At 53.3% G+C, this 27,878-nt stretch overlaps 2 protein-coding genes across 9 annotated transcripts in view; one reads left to right on the top strand and one right to left on the bottom strand.

Moving 5' to 3' along the window:
• The first annotated feature begins 1,942 nt into the window (after positions 1–1,942).
• Positions 1,943–9,210, top strand: LITAFD (LITAF domain containing). 3 transcript variants are annotated; one of them, XM_081559294.1, is made up of 4 exons: positions 1,943–2,147; positions 4,198–4,275; positions 6,260–6,401; positions 6,607–6,735. In XM_081559294.1, exons 1-4 carry the CDS (start codon positions 2,036–2,038, stop codon positions 6,713–6,715), a joined length of 441 nt encoding a protein of 146 aa, XP_081415420.1. In that variant the 5' UTR covers positions 1,943–2,035; the 3' UTR covers positions 6,716–6,735. The 3 variants fall into 3 exon arrangements, with proteins under 3 accessions (XP_081415420.1, XP_081415421.1, XP_081415419.1); XM_081559295.1 differs by lacking the exon at positions 6,607–6,735 and adding an exon at positions 9,069–9,210 and having other exon boundaries at positions 1,945–2,147; XM_081559293.1 differs by having other exon boundaries at positions 1,945–2,147; positions 6,600–6,735.
• Positions 9,211–14,638: 5,428 nt separating this feature from the next.
• The window catches only part of USP7 (ubiquitin specific peptidase 7), a 52,962-nt gene continuing 39,722 nt past the window's right edge, over positions 14,639–27,878 (bottom strand). For 5 of the 6 annotated variants that reach the window (XM_081559287.1, XM_081559289.1, XM_081559288.1 and 2 more), the window contains exons 12-31: positions 26,601–26,710; positions 25,098–25,254; positions 24,248–24,392; positions 23,872–24,002; positions 23,106–23,240; positions 22,763–22,864; positions 22,488–22,593; positions 21,642–21,734; positions 21,485–21,552; positions 21,093–21,193; positions 20,057–20,210; positions 19,390–19,457; positions 18,840–18,948; positions 18,672–18,749; positions 17,630–17,730; positions 16,716–16,815; positions 15,966–16,085; positions 15,767–15,838; positions 15,549–15,639; positions 14,639–15,212 (exon numbers count right to left, since the gene is read on the bottom strand). In XM_081559287.1, coding sequence (XP_081415413.1) covers positions 15,106–15,212; positions 15,549–15,639; positions 15,767–15,838; positions 15,966–16,085; positions 16,716–16,815; positions 17,630–17,730; positions 18,672–18,749; positions 18,840–18,948; positions 19,390–19,457; positions 20,057–20,210; positions 21,093–21,193; positions 21,485–21,552; positions 21,642–21,734; positions 22,488–22,593; positions 22,763–22,864; positions 23,106–23,240; positions 23,872–24,002; positions 24,248–24,392; positions 25,098–25,254; positions 26,601–26,710 — 2,148 coding nt within the window. In that variant the 3' untranslated portion in view covers positions 14,639–15,105. Of the gene's footprint in view, positions 15,309–15,519; positions 15,640–15,766; positions 15,839–15,965; positions 16,086–16,715; positions 16,816–17,629; positions 17,731–18,671; positions 18,750–18,839; positions 18,949–19,389; positions 19,458–20,056; positions 20,211–21,092; positions 21,194–21,484; positions 21,553–21,641; positions 21,735–22,487; positions 22,594–22,762; positions 22,865–23,105; positions 23,241–23,871; positions 24,003–24,247; positions 24,393–25,097; positions 25,255–26,600; positions 26,711–27,878 lie in introns of all 6 variants that reach the window. The other variant, XM_081559286.1, reaches the window with a different exon arrangement.

Genomic DNA, 27,878 nt, shown 5'->3' with positions numbered 1-27,878 from the left:
TTTGGGTTACTTCTAGTTTTTTGTTGCTACCCTGAATAGCCTGGTACCTACCTCACTTGATATTTTTGCTAGTCTATCTTTAGCAGTCCATTGGGGTCACAAAGAGTCAGACGCGACTGAGCGACTGAACAAAACAACAAATCTTTAGGATGGATTTCTAGAAATAGTATTGCATGGTCAAAGGGTCACCCATCTGTAATTCTATTATGTACATGTGCTCAGTTGCTCAGTCGCATCCAAAATATTTGCCACCCCATGAACTGTAGCCTGCCGGGCTCCTCTGCCCATGGAATTCTCCAAGCAAGAATACTGGAGTGAGTGGCCATTCTCTTCTCCAGGGGATCTTTCTGACCCAGAGATCAAATCTGAGTCTCTTATGTCTCTTCTGCTTTGGCAGGTGGATTCTTTACCACTGTGCCACCTGGGCATGCTGTTGGATATCATCAATACCCCCTTCTAGTTCTTGTATGGGAAAACTTGTTACCCGCCCCTTCCCATTCACCACAACTTTTGGTTTCTGCCAATCAGATAGAAGCAGGGCTATCTTAGACTATCTTGGACATCCTGGAGGCGTAATGAGAGGCCGTGGAGTATACAGGTCAAGCACAGCGTCATCAATTCGTGCCTTAACCTCAGCTATGAGCTTCCTGGCTGTGACCCTAGGTGGAGCTCGGAGCCAGCCCCAGTGTGGAGATTGCCCTCTACAGTCAGGACCATCTCTTCCAGCTGTTTCATGTCACTGATCATCTCCCAATAAAAATGCTGGCTTTACTCCCTGCGCCGAACCTGTTACCTGGGTTACGGCATTTGATCCCATAACAACCCCATGAGGTAGCTATCTTACCCCCATTTTACAGATAGGGAAGGCGCGGGATAGAGGGTTAGAGAGAGTTAGGGTTTTGCCCAAACTGACAGCTAAACAAGCAGGAGAGGTAGCTAGACTGTGAGGTGTCATATAGGCTGACACGTCTGTGTGCATATATACCTGCGTGTTTACCCACACAACTGTTTGCCTGTATTCATACACACGTGTATGTGTGTACTTGGGTCTCTGTGTGTATATACATATGTGTGTGTATTCCCAGGTGGCGCTAGTGATAAAGACCCCACCTGCCAGGGCAGGAGAAAGAGACGCAGGTTCGATCCCTGGGTAGGGAATTTTCCCTAGAGAAGGAAATGGCAACCCACTCCAGTATTCTTGCCTGGAGAATCCCACGGAGAGAGGAGCCTAGCGAGCTGCAGTCCACAGGGTTGCAAAGAGTTGGACACAACTGAAGTGACTCAGCACACACACACACACACACATACACACACATACACACACACACACATATATATATATACACACATACACGTGTGTGCTTGTGTACATACACATACCTGCATTTCTAAAGAAGACGTGAACATCCTCACAGCTACATCTCTGTGTCCATGGGATGAATGAATGAATTGCTCACGACATAATAACTAGCTCTTTCTTCTTTGATGGTGCCATGCACCATCAAACCAAAGAACAAAACTGCCACCCTCCAATAGAAGCACGAGTCTTAACCACTGGACCACCAGGGGAGTTCCCGGATTTATATTTTTTAAAAATATTTATTTATTTGGCTGCATTGGGTCTTAATTGTGGTGCACGGGCTCAGAAGTTTCACGGCATGTGGGGTCTTAGTTCCTTGATCAGGGATTGAACTCATGTCCCCTGCATTAGAAGGCAGATTCTTAACCACTGGACCACCAGGGGAGTCCCCCGGATTCTCATTTTTAAGGCTCCCACCCTGCCCTCTGACCCTGGCCAGTTTCTGATGGGCCTGCAGTGTGGGAAGGGGGCGTCATCTGATCTCTAAAGATTTCTCAAGCTGGGCCTGTGGAGACTCCGCCCCCTCCCACAGGGAATGGGGACAAAGCCCCCCCGCCCCACCCCCGGCCACTGTAAGGACACACATCACAATGGCTGTTCCACCTGAGCCAAGTCCAGCAAGAGGCCCTGGGGGTGACCTGCCCTCCCGCCCCCTGCGGACAGCCAGGCCGCAGGATGGGGGCCTCCCCAGGCCAGTACCGGGCCGCTCCGAGCTTGGAACCCAAAGCTGCCCCGACACCACTGCTGGAACAGACCTCCTGGGCCCCAGGAGGGTACTACGCCCAGGGTGAGGGTCTCTTCATTCAGGTGACGCGCTGACTGCAGGGCCCCCAGGCAGGGGCAGGGAGGCTATGGGTCCCCTTGCTGAACTGGGCCTGATTCGCATCCTCACCCCACAAGTCACATTGCCCCTGCCCACCCAGGGACCACAACACCTGATGGGGACAAGGTGGGGCCCCCACGGCCTGTACCCTCAAACTATCCATAGACTGATGACGCCCCCATATCAGGTATGACGTGCCCCTCCACCCACAGCCCACCCAGGGGCCAGAGGCAACCTAGAATGCCCTGGGGGCGGGGGAGCGAGGGAGGAGGGTCCTGGCCACGCTGCCATGGCCTCAGGTAAGTCCCCCAACCTCTTTTCTCATCTGAGAAAGGGTTGGAAGTGTTAAAAGAGATGATGGATGTTGGGCCAGACAGTCGGTAACCAGGTCTAAGCTCAGAAGGACTTTCCAGCCAGTGGTCCTTGGCCAGGTATTTAATTCCTGACCTTTAGTTTCTACATCTGTAAAATGGGTACAAGTTCCAGCCCAGGCAGGGCTGCAGGGACCAGATGGGCGGGAAACCACCCCCAGTCCCACAGAGCCTAGACTGAGTGGTGGGAAGTGAGGAGGGGCTTCCTGTTCTCCGGTTGCCCCCACTCTGGCAGGAGGCATGGGTGCAGAACAGCCCAGGTGCCCTCCTCAAGCATTGAGACTCCTTTCCCAAGAGGACCAGGTCCCCACGCAAAGCCCTGGAGAGGTTTTCAGTAAAAACACACAGGGTCCCCACCCATCGCCCACACTGGTTAAGATTCGGGGGCTCCCCTCCTCCCCTCCAGACCCCCCTCTGGATATCAGGGATGCCAGAATTTCCTCCCCCAAACAGCCTCACACCTGCTTCCCGGGCCTGGGCGAGGAGGCTTCCCAAGGTCCCCAGGGTAGGCCGAGGGGCGACTCCTAGGAGGTGAGGGGCTGAGCCTCCTGTAGGTCAGGAGGGAGACAAGGCTGAAGAACGGAGGCCGGCCTGGGGCCCAGACAGTTCTTCTTGGAAGGAGCAGATGGAATGCTGCATCTTCTGGAGCCGTCCTGACCAGAGGCAAGGGACATGGCACTTAGGATCCTGTGCTCAGGAAGCAGAACTTCAGTTCCATCCTTGACTCTGACGTTTGTGCTGGGTGACCTCAGGCAAGCTGCTTAACCTCTCTGAGCCTAGCTTCCACATCTGCAACATTGGAATAATGCCACAATCTATCTTATTGGTATTTCGGTGAGAGTAAACGAAGTAAGACATGTGAAGTGTTCAGCACAGAGTCTGGCACATAATAAAGGCTTGTGAAAGTGTGTTAGTCACTCAGTCATGTCTGACTCTTTGCAGCCCCCATGGACTGTAGCCAGCCAAGCTCCTCTGTCCATGAGATTCTCCAGGCAAGAATACTGGAGTGGGTTGCCATTTCCTTCTCCTGCTGCTGCTGCTGCTAAGTCGCTTCAGTCATGTCCGACTCTGTGCGACCCCACAGATGGCAGCCCACCAGGCTCCACCGTCCCTGGGATTCTCCAGGCAAGAATACTGGAGTGGGTTGCCATTTCCTTCTGCAATGCGTGAAAATGAAAAGTGAAAGTGAAGTCGCTCAGTCATCCGACTCTTAGCGACCCCATGGACTGTAGCCTACCAGGCTCCTCCGTCCATGGGATTTTCCAGGCAAAAGTACTGGAGTGGGGTGCCATTGCCTTCTCCGACTTCCTTCTCCAGGGATCACAAAAAGAAGGAAGGAAAGGGTAGATTATGGGGTCTGTGTTATTTCTGCAGCCTTAAGCCCCTGGCATTGCCTCCAAGAAGAGCTTGCATCTTAGGACACCCAGAGCACAATGGAGTCAGAAATGCTTGGGTTCAAATCCAAGCTCTTCCATCTGCTGGCTGAAATACCGCTGGCAACTTGATCCATCCTTCCAGGCCTCAGCTTCCTCTCCTGTAAAATGGGTCCCTGCCTCAGACCAGCCAAGTTTTCAGCTCAGCACCTGGCACACAGTCAGCCTTCTAAGGGTCTAAGGGTGTTTTTCCTTCTTTTGTCCTCCAAGGGCCTCCTCCTCCTTATTCTCCTTCGCCTCCAGGACTTGGAGCACCTCCGCCTCCTCCCCCGAAGTCTGTTTACCCAGGTGAGTGTTCCAGCTGTACCCCCATCGCCTTCCCCAGGCTTTCCCTGTCTCACACTCAGCACTGCCCTGACCAAGACTGTCCAAACACCACCTCCTCTGGGAAGCCCGACGTCCTGCTCCCAGAGAGGTGTGACCCCTCCCTCCACAGCTGTGACCCCCACCCTGCCCACGGCCAGGAGCCCTTCTCTCTAATGTGCAGTCATTGGTGGAGGGGGCTGGGACACAGTAGGTACTCAGGAAATGTCTGTAAAAAGAAGCCCTGTTCTCGACTCTGCGAATCCATCGCTCTTGAAACCAAAGAGGAGAGGAATTCAGACCCCACCCACCCACCCAACCCTATAGGGTCTGGGCTTTAGGGAGATTTTTTTTTTTTTTTTTGCTGCACTGCGCAGAGGCTTGTGGGATCTTAGTTCCCTGACCAAGGATCGAACCTGTGCCCCTAGCAATGGAGGCGTGGAGTCCCAACCACTGGACCACCAGGGAAATCCAGAGGTAGGGGAGGGATGTTTAAATAAAGAAAAAGCTTGAGAGCTGCTGGGCTGGGTTGTCAAGCGCAGTGGGGGAGAGTGAGCTTTAAACCATGGGTCACCCCCATCTAGCCAAACGTGGTTCTTTCCCTTGATTTCCTGACAAACTAGGGGTGGGAGTGGCACCCCCACATTAGATCCCAGCTCTCCAAACCCCAGCATCTCCTCCCCTCGGCCCCACGGGAACCCAAAGTCTGTAACAGTCATGGGCCACTTCTCACACCTCGACAGTCCACCCAGACCAGATGCAGAGCCTTCCGTCTAGAGCATGAAAACTCCCCGGAATCCTAGTTTCTTAACAAAATATTGAACCACCACCAAAGGCCTCACCTCTCTGCACACCCAAGATTGCGCAAATGGTTGTTGTGTTTAAAAAAGCTAAATACAGTTCAGCTTTTTTTTTTTTTTCTGGAACTCCCACCGCAGAAAAACGCTGTGCCTGGGTAAGAAGAAGAGGCAAGCATACCAAAAGGAAGGGTTTGGGGGGGGGTTGTTGTTGTCTTCAAGCTACTGTTTCCCCAAGGGTGTCACTTAGAGTTGTTGCTTTTTTTTTTTAATTGGAGTATAGTTGCTTTTGTGGCAGCTTCCTAGGTAGCCCACGTGGTAAAGAACCTGCCTGCCAAGTAAGAGATGCGGGTTCGATCCCCAGGACTGGAAGATCCCCTGGAGGAGGGCATGGCAACCCACTCCAGTATTCTTGCCAAGTCTTGCATGGACAGAGGAGCCTGGCAGGCTACAGTCCATGGGGTCCCAAAGAGTCGGACATGACTGAGTGACTGAGTGTGCCTGCACGCTTTATCGTGATCATTGTTTCATGCCCGCACACAGAGCTGCTTTACAACGCTTGTTTCAGATGCACAGCAAAGCGAATCAGTCATACGTGCACTCTTTTGATTTACATTCTCTTCCCATATAAACCATCACAGAGTATTTGAATAGAGTTCCCTGTGCTGCACAGGAGGTCCCTATGAATTATTTTATACAGAGTAGAGTGTATATGTCAAGCCCCCTCTCCCAGTTTATCCCTCCCCCAACTTAGAGCTTGCAGAGTCAAAAGCACAATTGAACTTAGAACAATTTAGAACAAACTGCGAACAATTGCAGAGTCAGAAGCAGACACTGGCTAACTTAAATGAATGCACCCAAAGGGGAATATATGGGTGGGAACTCACAGAGCTGAAGGGCCTCGGTTCAGACCCAGAGACACCCCCAAATTCCCCAGTGCTTAGGGGTGGGAGGGCTGGAGGTCTTAACTGAGTGAGGCCCCAGAGCCCTGGAGGCTGGAGGGTAGGGGGTGGTGCAAGGGGGAAGCTGGGCCCTTCGGGATGGCCTGGGGGGTTCAGGGGAGCACAGAGAACTGCAGGTGGGGGCGGGCCCCCCCATGGTGGATACAACATGAGGGGGAACAGGGGTGGGGCATGGGGTCTGACAGGTCCCTTCCCTCCCCCTGCCCCAAGAACTGTTCAGGGTGCCGAGGCTGCTGTCCCCAGATCCGGTACAGTTCACGTGTCCATACTGTATGAACCATATTGTCACTGTGACCACACCGGTCCCGGGCGTGCTCACCTGGCTCCTGTGCACTGGCATCTTTGTGGCTGGGTGAGTGGCCCCCACTCGCCTCCACTGGGGCCCTGGGCATCCGTGCTGGGAGCCTGCTGGTTTGGGGCGGGGGGCTGGCATGGGGCGCGGAGGGAGGGGTGGTTTCCTAGCCCACCTTGCTGGCCGAGCAGCCCCAGGGACAGGGTGGGGGGCTCGCAGGCTTGGCTTGGCCCCTGGTGAGTCCCCGCTGCTTCCGAGGCTTCAGGTGCTTCTTGGGCTGCTGCCTCGTCCCCTTCTGTGTGGACAGCTTGATGGACGTGAGGCACACGTGCCCCGTGTGTCAGCAGGAGCTCTTCCTCTACAAACGCCTGTGAAATAAATGCTGACTAAGTGACTGTTATCTGCCCACGTCTGTCTGCAGGGGGAGGCTGGGTGAGCGCTGGCACACAGAAGGTGCCCGGTGCTGACTGAGCACTGGGGGGCTGACCGATGGTGCGAAGTGGCCCTCCCTTCTTGGGCTCCACCCTCTTCTTTCCTTCCTGACTCTTTCCCATCAGACTTCCCTGGTGGCTCAGATGGTAAAGAATCTGCCTGCAGTGTGGGAGACCTGGGCTCGATCCCTGGGTTGGGGAGATTCCCCTGGAGAAGGGAATGGCGATCCACTCCAGTATTTTTGCCTGGAGCATTCCATGGACAGAGAAGCCTGGTTCGGGCTACACTCCATGGGGTCGTGAAGAGTTGGACACGATTGAGCGACTAACACTTCTTCCATCAGTCAAGCTTTGTCGTCTTTTCGACAATGTCTCTGCAACTCCCGCCAGGGAACCTACAGGGCCACACCTGCCCTCCATGCTGGCAGAGAGCCTGTGAGCTCCCGCGGCTAAATCCCTCATCCTCCGGGCACTTTGCCCTCTTCCCTACCTGCCTGGGTACCCTTGGGGCTCAGGGCTTCCCTTGTGGCTCAGCGGTAAACTATCTGGATACATTGCAGGAGACCTGGGTTCAATAACTGGATTGGGAAGCTCCACTAGAGAAGGGAATGGCTACCCACTTCATTATTCTTGGGCTTCCCTTGTGGTTCAGCTGGTAAAGAATCCACTTGCAATGCAGGAGACCAGGGTTGGATCCCTGGGTTGGGAAGATCCCCTGGAGAAGGGAACGGCTACCCACTCTAGTATTCTGGCCTGGAGAATTCTGTGGACTGTAGTCCATGGGGTTGCAAAGAGTTGGACACGACTGAGCGACTTTCACTTCCCATCCTGCCTGGACCCTCCCTGCCATCTCCCCTGTCTGGCAGTGATGCTCTGGCCACGTCTTGTGCATCCTCTCAGCACACCCTGTTGGCCTGCTGCCCCCCTGTCCAGGGTCCTGTCTTGAGCCCTTTCCCTACTCAAGCCATTCCTGAGGTTGCCATTCTCACCTCCTCTACCCCACAGCCCTCCCCGGATGCCCAGGGCCCCCGAAACCCATCAGGTCTCCAGGTCACTCCTCTTCCCACCTCCTCAGCTGCCCCTGGTGGCTGCAGCTGGCACGGCCACCTCTCTGCTTCACCTCCCCTTATCCCAGAGCCCTCAGCCCCTCTGCACAAGCCCTGGGTCCTGTCCCTTCTGCCCTGCCATGTTTTCTTTACCTCCCCGCTCCCCTACCCCTCTCTTCCTTAAAGGAGGTGAGAGCCTCAGATGGCATCTCCCAGCTCCCAAGCCTTGACCACTCCTTCAAGTCCTCACCTGTGACGGGTGGCTGGCACAGAGTAATGATCACAAGCAAGAGAATTCCCTCGAGGCTACAGAAGAGCAGCTTTTCTGTCCTTCGAGGAAGCTATCTATGCAGGAATCTGGCAAATGCTTAGGATGTAAAAAGGTCCCAAGTTGGCTTCTGAGCGGGACCCCTCCTGGGTACCGTGTTGCTGGCCTAGGGGGCAAGGCCAAGTGAGGGATGGGCTGAACGTCACAATGAAGGGATTTTTTTCAAAAGGAATTTCTATCGTAGCATGGAAACATATACATCGCGCATGCATGCGTGCTCAGTCGATTCAGTCGTATCCGACTCTGTGCGACCCCATGGATTGTAGCCTGCCAGGCACCTCTGTCCATGGAATTCTCCAGGCAAGAATACTGGAGTGTGGGTTGCCATGCCCTCCTCCAGGGGATCTTCCCGACTCAGGAACAGATAGCCAGTGGGAAATTGCTGCATGACTCAGGGAGCTCAAACCGGTGCTCTGTGACAATGAAGAAGGGTGGGATGGGGTGGGAGGTGGGAGGGAGGTTCAAGAGGGAGGGGACATATATATACCCATGGCTGATTCATGGTGATGTATGGCAGAATATTGTAAAGAATATTGTAAATATTGTGTACAACAAAATATTGTAAAGCAATTATCCTTCAATTAAAAATAAATTTAAAAAACAATTTGTATCATAGGGCATCTCCCCTCTGTCTTTATTATTATTACTCTAAAATTTTTGGCCACATAGCACAGCTTATGAGATTTTTAGTTCCCTAACCGGGGATCGAACCAGGGCCTCCAGCCCTGAGAGCTCAGAATCCTAAACAAATCCCCTGAAGGGATATTTTCAGTTTTGCAAAATGTAACAAATATTACTTCTCTTTTCAATTAAAAGGAATTTGCTAGAGAAGGGGCAGACGTGGGAGAATTAAGAGGCAGAGGAGGATGAGTAGTTGGTGGGATGGTCGCTGAGCTCTGGTTTATTCACCGAAATGTGGCAGCTACTTCCGTCTCTGCTCAGCACCGTCTGGGAAGGCAGATGCAGAAGCTGAGGCCGAGAGATGGCCAGTCTGGATCCAGTGACCAGACGGGCAGCTGGAACCTCGGCTCTGCCAGCCCGAGGCTCCTGCACAGGCAGAAAAGGTACGAGGGTGGGATGGCATGTGTGGAGAGCGGAGACGTGGCAGGGGAGTTGGTGTGGAAGCACCACGCGTCCTTCAGGTGGTTGGCCCTGCTGGGATGGCACTGGCGGTGTCACACCAGCAGGGGGAAAGGACCAGTAGGGGGATGGATCTGGGTGTCAGCCTCCCCAGAGATGCTGGCGACCGCCCCTCTGCCCTCTCCCCTCAAGATGCCCCAGAAGACCCAGGAGAGCACTGAACTCCGGGGGTGGCACCAGCTGCCGGACGGGAAGCCGGTTTCCATACCCAATGGGGACCCATCTTTTTACGAGCACTTTCCCGACCGGGGATGGAACCCGTGACCCCGGCCCCGCAGAGGAAGCACAGAGTCTTAACCACTGGACCGCCAGGGAAGCCCCTGGGACTTAAGATGTTTAGGGTTAGAAGATGAAGCATCTGGGCTTCCCTGGTGGCTCAGTGATGAAGAATGCACCTGCCTATGCAGGAGACACAGGGGATCCCTGATCCGAGAAGACCCCACGTGCTGAGGAGCAGCTAAGCCCAAGCGTCTGCCTCAACTACTGAGCCTATGCCCTGAAGTCTGGGGGCCACAACTGCTGAGCCCACGTGCTGCAGATACGGAAGCTCACTCGCCCCAGAGCCTACACTCTGCAACAAGAGAAGCCGTTGCAACTAGAAGCCCACACATCCCAGCTGGAGAGTAGCCCCCTCCTCACTGCAACTAGAGAAAAGCCTGTGTAGCAATGAAGACACAATGCAGCCAAAAAATAAACAAATAAATAAAAGTATATATACATGAAAAGATGAAGATGAAGCATCTGCCACAAACTAGGCATCCAGCCCTGAGAACCAACTTCTCATTCGTAATAAATCAGGACAGGGGGCACCAAGGGGACCACCTGTGTGTACTGAGCACTGGGGAGGCCAGGCTGGCTCATGGCCACCATGACCCCGAGGAAGGGGTGTGGACCTGGGACTTGGTCAGTCTGTGGTTTGGAGGCCCACAGCCCCACCGAGGCACCTAGGCCAGGCGGGCCAGAGTCACCGGGCCTGCCTGGCTCTCCCAGAACCGGGCCAGGACCCGGACCCGTCTGCAGAGCTCCAGCCGGCGGTCTGATCCTGCGCCCATCAGGCAACCTGCCAGGTTTTGTTCGGATCTTCAGAGAGGTCCATGGGCAGGAGCGTTCGGCCTCACGGCCAACACAGTGCCAGCTGTGGGTGGTGTCCCGGACCCTTCTCTATCTGCCTGCTTCAGTCGCCACGGCCCACCCGCGAGGCTCTGCCTAGCTCCCCAGCAGTGCTCTGTGAGCCCAGGGAGCCACTCCAGGCCTCTCTGACTCAGACTGCCCAGTGTCAACTTAAAAAAAAAATCCATATTTTTTGGCTTCAAAATCTGCACAGGATGTGGGTTCAGCGGGTTTCAAGCTGTCCCCTTGGCCCAGACCCTGAAGTCCTCATCATCCTAGGACCTCCTCACTTGCTGCCTTGAACGACTTGACCTAGACCACCATTCTCACTTCTTAGTCTTTTTTTTTTTTTTGCTTTTTAAAGAATATTTATTTGGCTGCGTTGGGTCTTAGTTGCAGTGTGTGGGCTTATCTGCTCCAAGGAATGTGGCATCTTAGTCCCCAAACCAGGAATCGAACCTGCATCCTCAGCACTGCAAGGTGGATTCCTGACCACTGGACCACCAGGGAAGTCCCACCCCTTGATGTCCAAGGCCTCGGTTCTGACCTCACTGTAGACCCAGGCTGGGAGGCATAGGACCCCATTCTCTCCCTGAGGCTTCCCCAGACTCCTTCTTCAACTGAACCGACCTCCGGGGCTGGCCAGGAGGGGCCAGGGCTCGGGCCGGGGGAGGGGGCGGCCTTGCGCCTCTTTCTCCCAAAGCTCTCATCTTAAAGTAGGGACCCCTTCTTCCCGCAGGGAGGCCGGCACTCAGAAAGGGGTGGCAGTGAGTGTGGCCCTGCGTGCCCAGCCCGGAGGCTTCCCTCACTCCCTGTCCTGGTCACTCGGGGCGGCCAGACGTCTCCCTGCTGGCCAGTTGCACATGTGTGCTCAGTGGTGACAGCCGTTATCAGGACCCTTACTCCGGTTTTCCCAGCCACATGGCCCCCAGGGACGAGACAAAGAACACCCCCACCCCAACACAGGGGCAGACTGAGGGACACAGTGTGGCTTGAGGGGTGGGGGGCGCTGGGGACACCTTCTGCAGCTTCCTGCCAGAGGCAGGAGATGCCAGAGGCGCCGCAGGGTCAGGAGAGCCAAGCGCGGCCACACCGTCATCCCTTATATCCACTGCCTGCCCAGCACGGGGTGGAACGAACCAGCCCAACAGCAGCCCCAACCCGCGCGGCACTGGGTCTGAACGGACAAGGGGCCTCCTCTCTGCCGTGGGGCAGGGGCAGGGCGAGGCTCCACGGGGCTCTGAGTGCGGGTTCTCTCCCACAGTGTCTCATGAACTCCGCATGTGAGCTGACTTGCTTCAGTTGGGCCTGACTCTTCGCGACCCTGTGGAGCCCGCCAGGCTCCTCTATCTATGGGATTCTCTAGGGAAGGATACTGAAGTGGGCACACATATCAAATTGGCTCTATCTTGCTGAGAACGGGGCTTCCCAGGTGGCACTAGTGGTAAAGAATCCCCCTGCCAATGCAGGAGACCTGAGATGCAGGTTCAGTCCCTGGGTGGGGAAGATCCCCTGGAGGAGGGCATGGCAACCCACTCCAGCATTCTTGCCTGGAGAACCCCATGGACAGAGGACCCTGGAGGACTACAGTCCATAGTGTCAGAATTGGACATGACTGAAAAGACAGCACACACACCATCCGGGATCCCTCCATTGATGGTGCCTGCCCGCCTCCCTCCAACCCCAGCGGGTCAGCAGCAGCCTCTCAGAGCTCTGCCGAGAAGGGACCTTGCCTCTGAATGTGCCGACACCAGGACCCTGCTTCCAGGCCTCATTAGAAGTTAACAGAGGGCACGAGGTGCTGAAGGAGGACCTTGGGGAACTGGATCCTTATTTCATTTGGTTCCCACCCTGCCCCGGGACGCCCCCATGGCTTCTAATGAGGAGGTCAAGAAAACTCTCAAGCACTCATGAGGGTTTTGTGTATTAACTCAAGACGGCTCAAGGGAGCTCATCACCGTTAACACCACACAAGGCGAGGATGATGTGGTCAGCTCGCCTCAAGTCACATGTGGCAATTTACAACTAACCCAGGGACTTCCCTGGTGGTCCAGTGGTCAAGAAACCACCTTGCAGCACCAGGGGCTCTGGCCTGATCGTTCCCTGGTGGCTCAGTGGGTAAAGTATCTGCCTGCAATGCAGTAAGACCAAGGTTCAATCTCTGGGTTGGGAAGATCCCCTGGAGAAGGGAATGGCAACCCACTCCAGTATTCTTGCCTGGGATATCCCATGGACAGAGGAGCCTGGCAATGTACAGTCTATGGGGTAGAAGAGTTGGACATGCCTTACCGACTAAACCACCACCACCACCGGGAAAATAAGCCCATGCCACGTTGAGAGATCCTACATGGCACAGGTAAGACCTGACTCAGCCAAGTAAATTTAAAAAAAAATTAAATCACCGATAAAAATTCACTCTCTGCTACTTCAGCCACATTTCAGATCCTCAGTGGGCACCTGGGGTGTGTGGCTCTCTCCCTGGGCAGGGGCACGGAGCATCGCCACCCCCACCACTTAGGTCATTCTACTGGGCAGTGAGTGGTCAGGATGCCAAGCCCTAGACTGGCAGAAATGCCAGCACACGCTCAGTTGCTCAAGAACTGACTCTTTGAGACCCCATGGACTGTAGCCTGCCACGCTCCTCTGTCCACAGAATTTTGCAGACAAGAATCCTGGAGTTGGTTGCCATTTCCTTTTCCAGGAAAATGCCAGTATCACCCACCCCACAACAGGGATCTATGGTTCAACCTTGACATTTGAAATGGATGTTTGCAAACAGTTTGCTCCTCTAATCAAGGAGACCCTTTCTCCCACTGTACTGCTTCTGGTAGTTAATGGTAACCTCAAGCTCCTCGGGAACATTGCACTGTGGTTCTGGGGTCCCCAAGCTAGGGGTTATTTTCAGGTTCAGCCCCATCCCCACCGCCCCCATCGGTTTTACAAACTTGGGACGCACTCAAGGCTGTGGCTGGGAGGGAATGGAAGAGAATCGCATGCAGTATGTGCTGACCGCCCACACTGTGAAATGGCCTTTGAGAAAAGCCTTTTAGTAACTTGGGAGTAAGTTTCAGTAACCCAAGGCTATGATCTACCATCGGCAAAAACCTAAAAAACAAAAAAAACCCCAACACTTTAATAAACATTCAAAGTTGCGCACCTGGGGAGTGACTTTCTGCAGGAAGACAGCGCTGTCTATGGTCACTGTGGGCACCCGGGCAGGAAGGCCCTCCTCCAGGTGGAGAGCAGCCCGCGGACACGCTGCATCAGGTGGGGGACGCAGGGCCACCTCCCCCGGACCACGCCTTCGGCCAGTGCCGTGTTTACAGTCATCTTAGTGTACTCGACTCCTCCCTGGAAAACCTTCACCTATTAAGCTTCAACAGGAGGAGGAAGAGGAGGCAAGAACCCCCAAAACCCTGCCGTCAAGCAATAAAAGGTTCCCCGGGCCTACCTGCAGGGAGAGCCGATGGCTCCCTCAACTTCCACGTCAACTCACTGAATTCTCATTTTTATAGAAAATTTTATTCAACATACAACATTTTCCAGCAAAAAGGCAATATACAGGAAGAGTTGGTGTACACTGCTGCTACAGAAACAAACAAACAAAATACTGGAAAAGGGTGAAAACTAAGTGTGATCTGCGGATTCTATCTTACTGCACTCAAAACTAGACACGCGGTTGGCGTCTGCTCCAAAGGAAACGGCCGGACTGAAAGAAAACCACACACGATGAACGTCGACATCAGTGGGGGCCACTCAGAGTCACCTGACAAAAGCAACCACTTCCTCCTCGTGGTCAATTGTACATGTTCATCCATTAAATATACAATCTCATTTTTCCTTTTTTTTTTTGCTTTTTTTATTATTATTATTTTTTTATACAAAGTCAACAGCTTGTGAACACCAGTGGGCATACCCTCTTAGCTAAAAGGCCCTCCTTTCTTGGTTCCGTCTGTCCCATTTGAAGGAGACAAGTCTATTTATAATTTTTTCACCTGCTCGAATGAACTCGTGAGATCATTAGGTTTGCCCAGAGGCAGCATAGTACACCTTAATTGGATTTGACTAGTGTTTTGTTTTTTCAATTGAATAAAAAGACCCCAAAGTGTCTGGTCAAGCCTGTATTCAGTGCATCCGCTCTGCAAACGGGCTGTGGGACGCGGGGGCTGGCGGAAGGGAGACGAGTTTATTAAAAAGACCCAGGCAGCCGGGGAGACCCAGGAAGGGGCAACAGGACACCAGTGAAGGAAAGAGCGCTATTTATTAGGTTGTGAGTTTCTCTGTTTCGCCTTTACAGATGCACAAAAGGTCATTGAAAGTATAACTGAGGGAAAGACATGAGACGAGCCTGAACAGAAGACTTCCTAGCTGCGGGTTGGCGGCCGGGCCCCGGGGAGGGGGCAGCCGCGCCCACCCAGCGCCGCGCCCGCCGGCCGCTCCCCGACACGCTGACAGCGCCTGGCATTGTGGTCACCATAAAATAACTCTCATTGGCATCCAAGCTTTATAAAAACACCTTCATTTTTCTCAAAAAGGGCAATCAATAGATACAGAGAAGCCAAACTGAACAGCCTCAACAAAATAAAATTAACACCAGCAGCAAATCCTCTTGCTGAAGACGTGGGGTGGTGCTCGCGCACCAGAGTTCTCGGCTGTTGGTAAGGGGCACGCCCACCGCGGTCCGCCTCGCCCGCCCACTGGGGAGGAAGTCAGTTATGGATTTTGATGGCCTTTTCAAGGTATGTGTAGCGACTCCTCTTCGGGGCTTTGTTGAAGTGGTCGAGCCCAAGCCACGGCCGAGGGTGAGACATGTTACCTGGTAGGGAAAGGAGAGGAGACGGTCAGACCACGGAGCCAGTGCTCGGGCCCTGGGGTCAGGAGAGGCTGAGGGGCCTCCTGGGCAGCACAGGACCTGCACCCCACCAAGGTCACGGGCTCCCCGCGCAGCACCGTGGCGAGCTCTCGCCACCGCCCCCCCCCATCATGTGACGCCCGCCAAGGTCACCGGAGGCAGGCTGCTGTCCCTCCCTGCTCTGCAGAGGATGAAAATGAGACTCACTCCCCAGCCAGGAATGGGAAGCCTGGCCCTCGAACCCGGGGCCACCTGCCTCCTGGCCCCTGACGACCTGCGTCTCTGCGGGAGGGCTCTTACCAGGCTGAGGTTCAAAGTCTTTCAAGTTTACTTCATACTCATCTTCGTTTATGTACTGATGTCGGCCCATCATCACAATTGCAAATTTAAACTGACAGACAAAAATGGAAAACTCCATTAATTCCAAATACTGGTGAAACTCACGCCTCTGGCAAAACAAGTCAGGACTTGGGCATCCCACCCGACAAATGACTTGCCGGTATCCTAGAAGCGTGTACCTTTTCAAACTCCTTTTCCTGGATGTCCAGCAAACTCTGAATCCGCTTCATCACTTCTCTGAAATGCTCGCCCTGCGGATGACAAAGGGTGCGCATGCTCACACAGCTCACGCCCGCCTGTGCAGCCGCCCGGGGCAGGATCCCAGGCTGAGCAGGGCTGACCCAGAGCATCCGGCCGGCTGGCAGAAGGACGCCTCACCTGGTGTATCCTCAGCAAGAACGGGATCCCGAACGTCCCGAACACCTCCTTGTGGAAGTGAGCCACCGTGATGAGCATCTCGTTCTCCTTGTCGATGTCTACCTGGTCCAAAGGTATTTCCTGGGGACACACGGAGTGGACAGACATTCGGTTAAGGCCAACACAGAACTGCACGTTTTAATTCCGAACTCTGACTCACTCCTCCAGCAAGGAAGTGAGGGCAGATTTTTGCCACAAGGTCACATTAGGGGCTCGTGAGAATGATGAGGGTTTAGAGTCAGAAGAAAGATCTAAACCTCAAAAAAAACGCCGGGTTTTAAGAGACCAAATGATGAACTCCAGCTACTGCGGCAATCTCAGCCACTTTACAATTAACAGGGCCTGGGTTTCTGACTAGACGCACTTGATGATCCACTACTGAAATCAATTTCTAAGGACAAACAAGCAAGGCATTCGGAGTGGGGGGCGGGGGGCGGGGGCCTCGGGGGCAGATGGACAGTGGTGACGACTGTCCAACAATGTGGACGCGCTCATGTCACCAAATGAAGGGACACTTCAAACAGTAGCTTTTACGTCAGGTCTACTGTATCAACATTTAAATTTTCAAAATCTGGGAGAATTAACCCCAGGGATGGCAGCATGTTCTGGGAGTCGCTGTGCTAACTGAACAAGTCAAGGCCCCCACCTCCTGCCAGGTCACAGCAACCCCCTCCCAACTCCTGCCCTCCGCTGCAGTCAGAGGACACTCACCTCTATTCGAAACGTTCGACTCGTCGCAGGAGATAAACATTCTAATAGTTCATCTTCTTGATGCACACCAATAATTTTGTAGCTTACAATTTCTAGCAGCCTGTGCAAAGCAAGGAAGAAAATCAACTATACAAACTTATGGGGAAAAAAACAACGAATGGTTTTCTATAAGGGTTTTATTGCAAAGTTATGCAGATCTGCTTGTCCTTATGAAGATCTGAAGTGTCAAAAGCAGGTATCCGTGGGGAGCAGACAGAACACTGGCCGGGGGTCCCCTCAGAAAGCGTGGTGAGGACAGTCTGAAGGGGACCCTCGGGCCAGGGCAAAGGCCTGGGGAGGCAGCTGCGCAGACCCTTCCCACAAGTCTTAGTTCCAGACTAAGCAGGGTTTGTGATATCCTTCTCACTCCTTAGATAATAAAGGCCTCATTCTTCTGTTAATTTTGCAAAGAAAACATTCTGGGGACCAACAGCCCAAAGGACTGTTTCATCCTCTGTGCTGCCTGGAAGACAAGGTGGCAAGAACAGCACCCAACTCTCGGAAATAAAAACTGATCATCAAATCTGGTGCTTCTTCCCTCGGCCCCAACACGAGAGAAACGGAGGAGAAGCGACCCGATTTCCCAGGCAAAAGCGAGACCCGAGTTTTCCAGTTTCAGCTGATCATTTTGCTTGAGTTCACTCTTCCGCTGCTTTGTTTGTTCTGCCTGAATCTCCTGTTGCACTGCTGCTAATTAGCACCAAGAGTTGGGGAGGGAATATGGGCGAAAAGCCGTGAAATATTTAAATAAACTGCTGCCAAGGACAGACAGAAAAGCTGAGTATGGTGATGATGCGTCTGGGGGAGAGGGGGTGGGTAGCAATGGTGGGGTCCGGCTGGGGCCGCCCCCACCTCCACCTTCAGGAAATACTCACCTAAGTTTCCCTGATGCCTTCTCGCCGAGCTCCACAGCCTTTTTACATTCTTCTAACAGGTCCCGGACACACCCATGCTTGTCTGGATATAGTGTTATTTCCTAAGAAATGACAAGATCAAGGCTTTAGGGGGGCCACGACACACGCAGGGCCTGTGCACTCAGCTCCGACACCTCCCCATCGACCTTCACGCAGACCACCCACCCAGTTTGGAACCCACCCTGCACTGCTGGTGCGTCTATGAAAGGCCATGTTGAGGCAAAAAGTTCGCGGTTCACAGGACAGCTCCTCAGGAATTTCTCCCCCTGAACGGTCACTAAGAGCCTGCCCAGTTCTCAACACCGAGACAGAGGACAAGGCCCAGGGTGGACCTAGTCTCCTCAACCCAACAGCGGTGCACGAGTGACAACACTGATGGCATGTGGTCCAGGTTCCTCCCCACCCAGTGGGGCCAGAGAGGTCAACGGCTAGGGGTCTCACTTTCCAGAAGAGCCACCTAACACGGAGCGGGGCGCCTGCAAGGTGCCCAGAGGAGAGGCTGCCGGCTCCAAGGCCGAGCAGCCAGGTCCCTGTGACAACAGCCCTCGACACTGTCACACCGTCACCCTGCTGCAGCCCCGGGGCGGGCTGGACAGAGCTCACCCCACCTCCCATCCAGTTCTCAGACGCTGGGGACAGGGTCTCTAACAGACGCTGTGCCTTATTGAGCTTGCTTTAGTTGTTTTAGTTATCAAGGTCTTGTTTAGTCGCTTCAGTCGTGTCCGACTCTTTGTGACCCTACGGACTGTAGCCCACCAGGCTCCTCTGTCCGTGCGATTCTCCAGGCAAGAATGCTGGAGCGGGGTTGCTATTCCCTTCTCCAGGGCATCTTCCTGACACAGGGATAAAACCCACATCTCCTGCATTGCAGGCAGATTCCTTTCCTGCTGAGCCACCAGAGAAGCCCTTTGACCCTGTTACCAGGAGTTTTTCACGGCCTAAGGAAGAGAAACAATAAACAAGCTGCAATAAAAATAAAATCTCATACTATGAAAATACTTACCTCTTCCCTAAATTGGCTGTTTAACCATATACACTTAAAACTTCGTCTGTTCTCAAAGTCTGTGATTTTCATCTTAAGCTGTTAAGAAAACAGAAAGGCATTTTAGACCTGTCCCAACAGAAACCCAGTCTTCTCTTTATGACCCGTGGTACGTTAACTTGGGCTCACCTGCTGATAGTACAGTTTCTTAGGTTGTCTAGGCTTGAAGAACTGTAGCAGATCTCTTAAAGTACCTTCATAATTATGTCTAAGAGGATTACCTGGGCCGTCCCTGTAACTACACAAGAAAACAGCACATCAATACAAGGCTTGTTTATTTGCCTAAAACAAATACCCGTGAGTGAGCATCAAAGCAAACCTCTGCCCTGGCCCCTTCCCCTGACATGTGGACTCCCATCCCCAGGTCCTCAGTCCCTGCATCTGTCGCACGTGAATGTTCTCTACACGGTACACGGAGGCTGGCACAGGCCCAGCCAGACACACGGGAGGGGAGGCGTGTGGTCTCGAGAGTAAGGCTGGCTTTAGACGAGGCTGCCAGGTACTCTGACACCTTGGAGCAGTGTGGTCAAGGTGTGAGTGGTGACAATTCTGTGTCTGAAACCAGGCAAGGTGAGGTGTCCGGCTGTGAGCTACGTTAGTCAGGGGCTCTAACTAATGGACGAGCTACAGAAAGCATGCAGTCAGGGCCAGACAGCAGGCGCCTGCGCGTGTGGCTCACCCTTGAGACTTGAAGAACTGGAGCAGCATCGGGTCGGTGTTGAGCCTCTGAGCGACTGTCTTTGCCACCTGGGGGGAAGCAGAGAGTGAGACTTCCATCCGCGGGGCAGACTGAGCCCGGCCCATGCACTCAGCACTGACTAACTGCTTAATGTTCTTAAAGAAACGGGGCATAAGCTGCCGGAATTTAAATGCCCCAGACATTTACTATTTAACAGGAATAAACTAGATTTCTTAGTATGTCTCCATGGGAATAGCGTATCTGAGGAAGAAAACCTTTTAAAAGCACTTTTCACTTTTAATAAGGTCTATAGATTTATTTTCTTTAGACTGTTATTTTAATAAGCTTACACTTGGCACATTATAACTGAAGCAAAGTTGCTGTTAAAATTATGATATCTGAAACCAACTTATCCCAGGGGTAGAGAGGATCTTAAAGAGGACATGGCCGTGGCTGGGGGCGGAGGAGTCAGTGGGAATCTGCTTCTGGTTCCCAGGCACCCGTCAACACCAACCAGCCTGGAGTAGGAACTTCCTCAGACAGTGGACAGTAACCCCTCCTCCAGAACCGAACCCATTACACACCCTCATTGGCAAGATAGTTTTAACGTAAGAACCTGGTCTTCCTGGTATGGAATCTAAAGGGAAAAGAGTGTTTGATCAAATACCTGGAAATAATTCATCCTATTTGACAGTGTCACCACGAATCCAGGATCGTTGGGGATCGTTTTATCACAGAAAATCACATCGACACGGTGGTAGAGGTCTCGGAAGTATTCCTTTGCAGTGGGTAATTCACTATTATCGTTTTCGGGGTCATCCCTAGGGAAGGGGGAGAAACACAGACGATCGAAGTCCAGGTTCACTGTTCATTTGTTTTAAAAAGGCCTCGTCTCCCAAGCAACAGTGGCACCCAGCACTGTGGATCTGAACTCAGGCCAGCGTTTCCCAAAGCTGGGAGCCTGCCTGGCCTCCAGGAAAAAGGGACCGTGGACAGAAGGTGTGCCCTGAATGGCACAGGGTGGCTGCTTTCCGCTCCTGATCTCACTCCCGAAATAGAATGGTGCCCTCTGGACAAGGGGGAGGACTCAGGACGCACGGTGGGGCCCACCCTGCTGGCTGTGTAGGGTCCCCTCCCTGACCAGGGCTGGGTGGGCTAGCACTTTCCTTCGAAGGGAGCAGGTCATCACTAAACCTACAATCCTCACTGCCTGGCCCTTAAAGAGAAGTCTGCCGCCCAACTCCTGGCCCCCGTCTTCTGCGGCCTCCCCGTGGCCAATGTCCAGGACTGTCCTGCCCAGCCAGATGGCCTCAGGAGCCTGGCTGTGTCACCAGGCTGCCTTCAGACCACACACCTGCTGGCTTTCACGCAGACAGATTCAAGTGATTACCCGAGTAGGTGCATGCTAAGGAATTTCATGTTTTCAGGAAAAGACAACACTTTTGCTAGCTATTCCATAAAGATCTCTGTCCCCCTGGCTCCCCTCCATGCTCACTGTTGCCATCTTTAGGATCTAAAAGCATCCAGTGAGGAAAAAGCTCACCACCCCTGACTCCTAAACTCAAGAGGCCAGCTGCGGTCAACCCGCTGCCAACATCAAACAAAGCGTGACTCAGACTCAGGGTCTAGAGGTGATCTGCTTTCTGGTTCCAGGATTTCAGATCTTCGTGCAAAGAGAGAAAAACCCTTCAAAGGGTACGTACTTCTGAAACACTATAATGTCACCATCCATTAGCTCATCGAGGGCTTTGTCAAGAGACACGTCATAGTCCTGAATTCTCTCTGTTAAATTCGGTTTAACTTCCTGCAGTGAAAGAAGTGGTACAGTTATAACACAACACCGGTCCAATGTTTAATATGGCCACACACTGTATGGACTTTTTCTACACCCAATGCCATAGGCTCTACACTTTTAACAGTCATCAGGGACTCCACAGAGGGGAGAGTCAGAAGTGGACAGAGAGAATCCTGACTTGACACCACCCCACTTGGCTGTGGTCTTCACACCGCAAATTCAGGGGGAGCCACGCAGACAGGAGCTGTCCTTCCCAAACCACCACTGACGTGAGGATTACAGAAAAATAAGGATCCAAACCTCATAGAGGATAAGGCTAGTATCCTGGATAAATCCTGCTCTGTCACACATAACCGGGAGCAAGTCACCTAGGTTCAAGAAAAATAAAGAATCCAAGGCTGCGACTCGTGGCAACTTGAGCGAAACCTGCTCGGAGGGAGACTGCAGCCGGACTTACGTATTTTACAGGATATTGGTGTGTAGATATGCCCACAGTAATTCAAGCTCCGTGTTTTGGGATCGTACATCTTCAAAAATAACATCACATCATCTGCAAGGTTAATAAACAGGCTTTGTTGGGATCTTCCAGTCAATGCAATGTTAACGAATATCCACCGTAAGCTTTAGTAACAGCTACAGCGACAGCGTGGAGCACCTGACAATTACTGCGTGCCATGAGGTTTCTTAGAGGTTGAGCCCAGGACTGTAGCATCATTTCAAATATCAAACCCACGGGAAGCGCTGCATTTGAAGCAGCGAAGATGAGAGTTAAGTGCAGAGAACGTAGGAAATCTAGTTTTGAGAACTGATACTCACTAGCTATCAAGGGATACCCGTTCAGGGTTGTGTCTGCATTTTTGCCAGAGAAGTGACCACTTGAAGCAACACAAAAGAGCACACTCGGACCCACCTGTTTTGTAAATAAAGTTGTGCTGCAGCAGGGTTCTCTTGCCTCACCTCTGTGGCCACTTGGCTGCTTCAATGGCAGACAGAGGGTCATGGCCCACAAAGTGCCAAGTATTTACTGCCGGCCCTTGACAGCGACCCTGCTCCATCCCCTCTGTCATGTGCAGAGCAGCAGAGCAGGGAACACGACCGATGGCACGTGGCTGCCACCTTCTCACCTGCCAGCTACAGCCCACAGTCAGTCTGACCTGACTTGACCACAGAGACGTTAACAAGCATTCTGCGGACTAGTGAGATTTCTTTGCGAGAAAACACTTAGCCCTGTGTCTAGAATGATGGTCCAGGACTCTTAACTCCGCCGTCTGGGGGTGCCAGGCTGGGCGAGGGGGGCACTTACGATCTTTATCAAACTTGGGTAGCGTGGCTCCACTAGCAGCTAGCTCCGGATCAACTGTTTCCAGGAATATCGTCCAGGGGTTTTCATTATCACTGAGCTCAATCATCTATTTCCAAGAGAGAGGCCGGGTTTAGGAGACTCAAATGGCTGAGAGTGACAGACTCGAGTAACTGACGACAAGTCCAACCCCATGCCACCGGACCACAGGCCAGACGGCAGGGCACGCAGCGCGCACCGTGCACGCCCAGCCCAGCCCAGCCGCTGGCGGCGCTCACCGTCTTGTTGCCGTCGGCCTCGTTGTCCAGCATGGCCGGCCGCTTGGTGCCGTTGCTCCTCGCCTGCATGGGCCACAACCGAATCTGATCTTGCGGGAATCCCTGGAAATATTTACAGTTCTATTAATCGAAGCACAATCCGTTTGTAGTTTAATTTGGTATCAGCGTGATGGTGCTATGATTAGGAGGGTGTGGGTGGCGGTGTGCTGGCGGCAGGGGAGCCGCCAAGAGCACGACCGGAAGGGAAGGAGCCCAGCAGGCCTGGCGCCGGCCCAGGGAATGACCGCCCACACCTGGGGGTGGAGGAGGGGAGAGGACCACCCGCAGGGGGACGCGCGCTCACCATGGTCTGAGAGAGGTTCTGGACAAACTCTGAAAGCGAGGAGTTTTTCAGCACTTTGAACACAGTGTATCTCACTTTTTCTTCATCGTACATATCATTCCCTTGATGGCCACAAAACTGGTCCTCCGCGACGATCTGCCAAGAGGTGTGAAAACACAGGCCAGGGTTTACACCCAAATGGCAGAACAGAACCAGGCCACACAGGCGGAAGCCAAGGTTCCAACGCTAAGAGCAAGAATGACTCGTCTTTTGCCTTCTTCAGAAGACCCACGCAGAGAAACCCCAAATGACCAAGCATGAAAGCAGATATTCATTTATTTAGAAAAGACCAAACCCACATTTCCATGTAGCCATTCTAAACTCATCTGCAACCTTCAACTAGTTCGCCTGGATGAGAATTCCCAAATATTATAAAGGCAGGATGCACACACGTACCTTTCAACTTTTGCCTGTTTTCTAATTGCAACTAAATCATGAACCAAAATCAGCCCTGGCCTTCCCCCGACAGCACTCTCCTGGCCTGGCCTCATCCAGGCCCGCTCACCCACCATTCTGCAGTCCCCTGCCCGTTTCATGAACACTCACATACCGCTGCCCTGTCTGCTAGCTTGAGTACTTCTCCCATCTAAGCCGTCCCCCGAACTGGAAAGAAGACTCCGAACGGTCAGGAACTGGCCCGAGTGTCCCCTCGGCTGCGTGCTCACGGGGCCCTGTACTCGGGAGGGAGCCCAGGTCCGTGGAGCCACCGCGCTGGCCGGAGGCTGACCTGCACTTGCATGTAGAGATGGGCCTCCTGTCGCTCCTTCCGCTTCTGCGCCTCGATCCTCTTCTCCTCCTGCAATCGTTCCACCAACTGCTGAGGGATGTCCTGGTCGGTGACAGCTTGTAAAACCTCACCTGGGGGACAAAGGCATCTGCCTTCACCTCTGTGCGTTACGCCAGCATGAACAAAGCCATCCTTTAGGGTAACGTCGCTCTCCACCCTCGGTCCACATCCAAACCCACGGGCCCATGCCGGCTGCTCCCAGGCGATGCCGGGAGGGAGGCAGGGCAAGCCGCACGTGTGTGGACAGGCGGCTCCAGCTCAGGCCCGTGGTCAGGCGGGGAGCTGGCCTGACGAGGCAGGTGCCCGGTGCACTCACTGAGCTTGGACTCGCGGATATAGACCAGCATGTAGGCGTTGGTGCAGTGCCGCACGGACAGGTCGTCGTCGTGGCCCCCATAGTTGTGCTCTATGGCCTCCTCCTTCGTGCACCTGGACACCACGTCGTCGTCAAACTTACACCACTGTGATGAGAACGACAGGGGTAAGGCACACAAAGGGGGAGGTGGTGTTTCCCTAAAACACCTCCTCTGCCGTGGCGACCCTCAGAAACTCGCCAGCGCTCTCGCCTTCCTCATCCCAAACTCTGGGGAAATTGCTGACATCCACCCCACGGGCAGTTTTTATAAGGTGTTCAGATATCAGCCCAACTTCAGCTCGGGCTCCATTTCAGTCCACCGGGCACTAACGCCTATGGCTGCAGGTTCTGCACCTGGCCGTGGGGGTCCCTCCATCAAATTCCCCCTGCGTGAACTAGCAGGGATCAACCTGTTCTATTCCTCGCTGGACCTGGACACAGACCCCCAGACCCTCATCTGCTCCTTCTGGTGAAGATCACGTGATGGGATCCACGTGAAGCAGGCAAAGACAGAGCATTCATTATACATGGCACTCGTGGAACAGGCATCGGTCGCCGCCCCACCCTCAAGGGCCACAGATGGTAAGTGTTAGACGTAAAGGGATCCTGTCAGGTCCAACGTCCAATACTATAAAGGACGATCACAACTTATCATCCACTTTGAAAGTATCAGCAGTTAACACAGATCAGAACGTGCAGACACGTCAGAGGCCAAGAAGGAATCCTTGGCCGCCAAGGCCAAGTCTGAAGCTAGCGTCACTGAGTTCCCACACAGCCTCCCGACCACTCCACCCCCCTGACCCATACTCACCTTGCCATCCCCTTTGGGGTTGAGATAAACCACATAATGTCCACCATGATTATCTCCACTATGAACCAGGACCGCATGAAGAATGTAATTTGCAGGGTCTTTAGGATCAGTCTTTTGCAAAAATTCATCAAGTGGTAACTGTTCAGGGAATTCAAACCTATTATTAAAAAAAAAAAAAAAAAGAACATTTTATGAACAGAAATCCAGGTTTCACTTACCGGTAAGACACTTCACCTTAAGGTTTTATTTGCTACCAAGCCCTCCAATTCACTGGCTCCTTGTTATGTGGAGAGGGCAAGGAATTTGACATGCAAGGTGCCCAGAACTCCTTCAGATGACTTGCACATCGACAAAATCTGAGGCTTGATTTGAGGAAAATGCCTGCAGAGTACTGATACACCTATCGGAATTCCCCAATTCCAGGATATTAAGACAAAACACTCAGACTTTTCTAGGAGGCGGGTATCTCTGGGAGGACTGCAGTGTGAGGCAGAGCCAGCCCCACGCCGCCCTCAGGGACATGGGGCCAGCATCACACAATGTCCTGCCCATCAGAGGCCAGAAAGCAGAACTTCCATATGACAGCTCACGATGTGAAAAAACGTCAGCAACTGATTCCAATAAAAACAGGGAGAAAACCAAGGTGAGGGCCCAACAAAGCTCCTCAGCATGCTGGACGGGTCTGCAAGCTCCGCCATCTCGGGGCCCGTGGTGAGGGGCAAGGACAGACTAGCAGGCCCGGCTGCTGCAGGCAATGTGGTCGAGCTGCGCCCTCCCCCGAGTCTGGGGGTGACTAGCCAACGTGTAGGAGCCCAGTTATTGTCAGGCTGTACCCTCTGACCAAGGGGTACAAAGTTACCATTCCAAGTTCTGCCTGCTCAACCAGACGAAGCGGTGTGGGGTACCAATTTTTTACACCTGCTTTAAGGGCCTAGGAAACACATGGAGCGATGGGGGGAGCACACCCACCTACACCAGCACTCTGACAATTCTAGCACACTCTGCAAGTCGATACGAACCCAGAGATAATAACAAACCACTGGAGAATCCTGGGTAAAGCAACAGAGGGATATCAAGCCCCACTTCTAAGGCAAGCAGAGCCTGAGAAGCAGAAAGCACCCTCCCCGGGGCATCATCTGCCTGAGGGTAGACAGAGGGTCTCCCTGAGCAGGAGACATGGGTTCGCAGCCCCTGAAGTCATCCCTTCAAAAGTGTAGATTAGACTTCCCTGGCGGCCCGGTGGTTGGGACTCCACACTCTTAATGCAGGGCGCATGGGTTCGCTCCCTGGTCAGGGAAGATCCCACGTGCTGTGAGGCTCACCCCCCTCCACCGCAAAAAAACTTTGTCCCGAGGTGTCTGTCTTGGAACACCTCGGCAGAGGGGAAAACTAAACAAATGAGAGATGAGACCGAGAATAGAAAGACTTTAACAAGACACCGAGACTAACCCCCTGCATCAGGATGCTGGGTAAATCTTAACTCCACAGCCCACTCTAGATTACCTATCATTAATCTTGATGTTTTGGTCCGTCTGAGGATCATACATAAATCGCATCAGTTGCAGATGTAACACTGGTGGCAATGTCAGGAATTTTACTCCTTTTTCTGCCTCCTGAACAATGAAAAAGAAATGCCAGGTTTAGTTTGCCTCTGGTTACTTCTCCCAGCCACCAAAGCGACAGCATTTCACAGCAGGATGGGGACACGTGGGACATCTGCTGGGGAGACAGGTACAGGGGCCCTTAAACGCTCTACGTGTGAGATCTCTGTCTGCATCACACTATCTTATTGCCCAGTGATGGGAACGGGGAAGGAAACCGAGGTTCATCCCTTGCTGCCCTAGCAACACAGTCATTAGACACCGACATTCTGGAGAAGTGTGAGAAAATCAAACGGAAGAGAACCGCGCGGTCGGGGCTCAGAACTGCCTGTGAGCGCCGTCCTTCCCCAGGGCGGTCAGGGCTGACTGTTCACTCCCACTTCTGAAAACACTACCTCTTGCCAACAGCAAGGTCCCCTGCCCGCTGGCATGGCCTCTGCCCAGCCCCTGCTTCACTCTCCACCTCCACTCCGCCTCAGCCAGCTCTTTCCTCACTAAAAGCAGCCTTGGCCAAATCCAGCCGCCACCAGGCAGGCCATCAGCCCTTCCTTCTGAGCTGTGAACCTTACTTCCAAGGCCGGTGAGGAAACGCCTGCCCGGAGGAACCGGTATCCATGAGCAGCCACACCTCTGTGGCAAGGTTCTCTGAGGTACAATCTCGTATTTAGAGAACAGGGCAGTTCTGGGAAGAAAACCAAAAACCCAGGAACCTACTGCCACGCAAAGGAATGGCACGGTTTTAGTACCACTCAGGAGAGTAACAGAAGGATCCTGTTTTTTGGCCACTGTCTCCAGAGACTCTAATATATAAATTGCTCACTCAGACCCCAAAACATTCAGTGTGGGTAAGGGTGGTTCTTATGACTCGTGTTTCCTAAGCATATCCAGCAGCATGTTCCCTAAGAGGCTTACTGATCTACACCCCAGCACCCCAAGCGGCCTGACCCGGCAGGACAGCAGGTCTGTGACCCACTGCAGCACGGGTTCGCGCGCGTGCACACACTGAATTAACAAGCTTGGTAAACACAGGACGGTCTGACACACTCATGAATTAGCTGAGCCAGTCGGTCGAGATTACGAGGCCGGATGGTTGGACCCCTGTGGAAGCTGCTGATCCACCAAGCAGCCTGACGGGCAGCCTGCACAGGTCACAGGCCACGCCCTGTGACCGCAGACTGTG

The sequence above is a fragment of the Giraffa tippelskirchi genome, chromosome 13 (genome assembly GCF_054371585.1).
Source record: "Giraffa tippelskirchi isolate mGirTip1 chromosome 13, T2T-mGirTip1v1.2.pri, whole genome shotgun sequence".
Taxonomy (NCBI): domain Eukaryota; kingdom Metazoa; phylum Chordata; class Mammalia; order Artiodactyla; family Giraffidae; genus Giraffa; species Giraffa tippelskirchi.
Note: the sequence above shows the minus strand (reverse complement) of the source record. Positions and strands in the feature narration are given on the sequence as shown.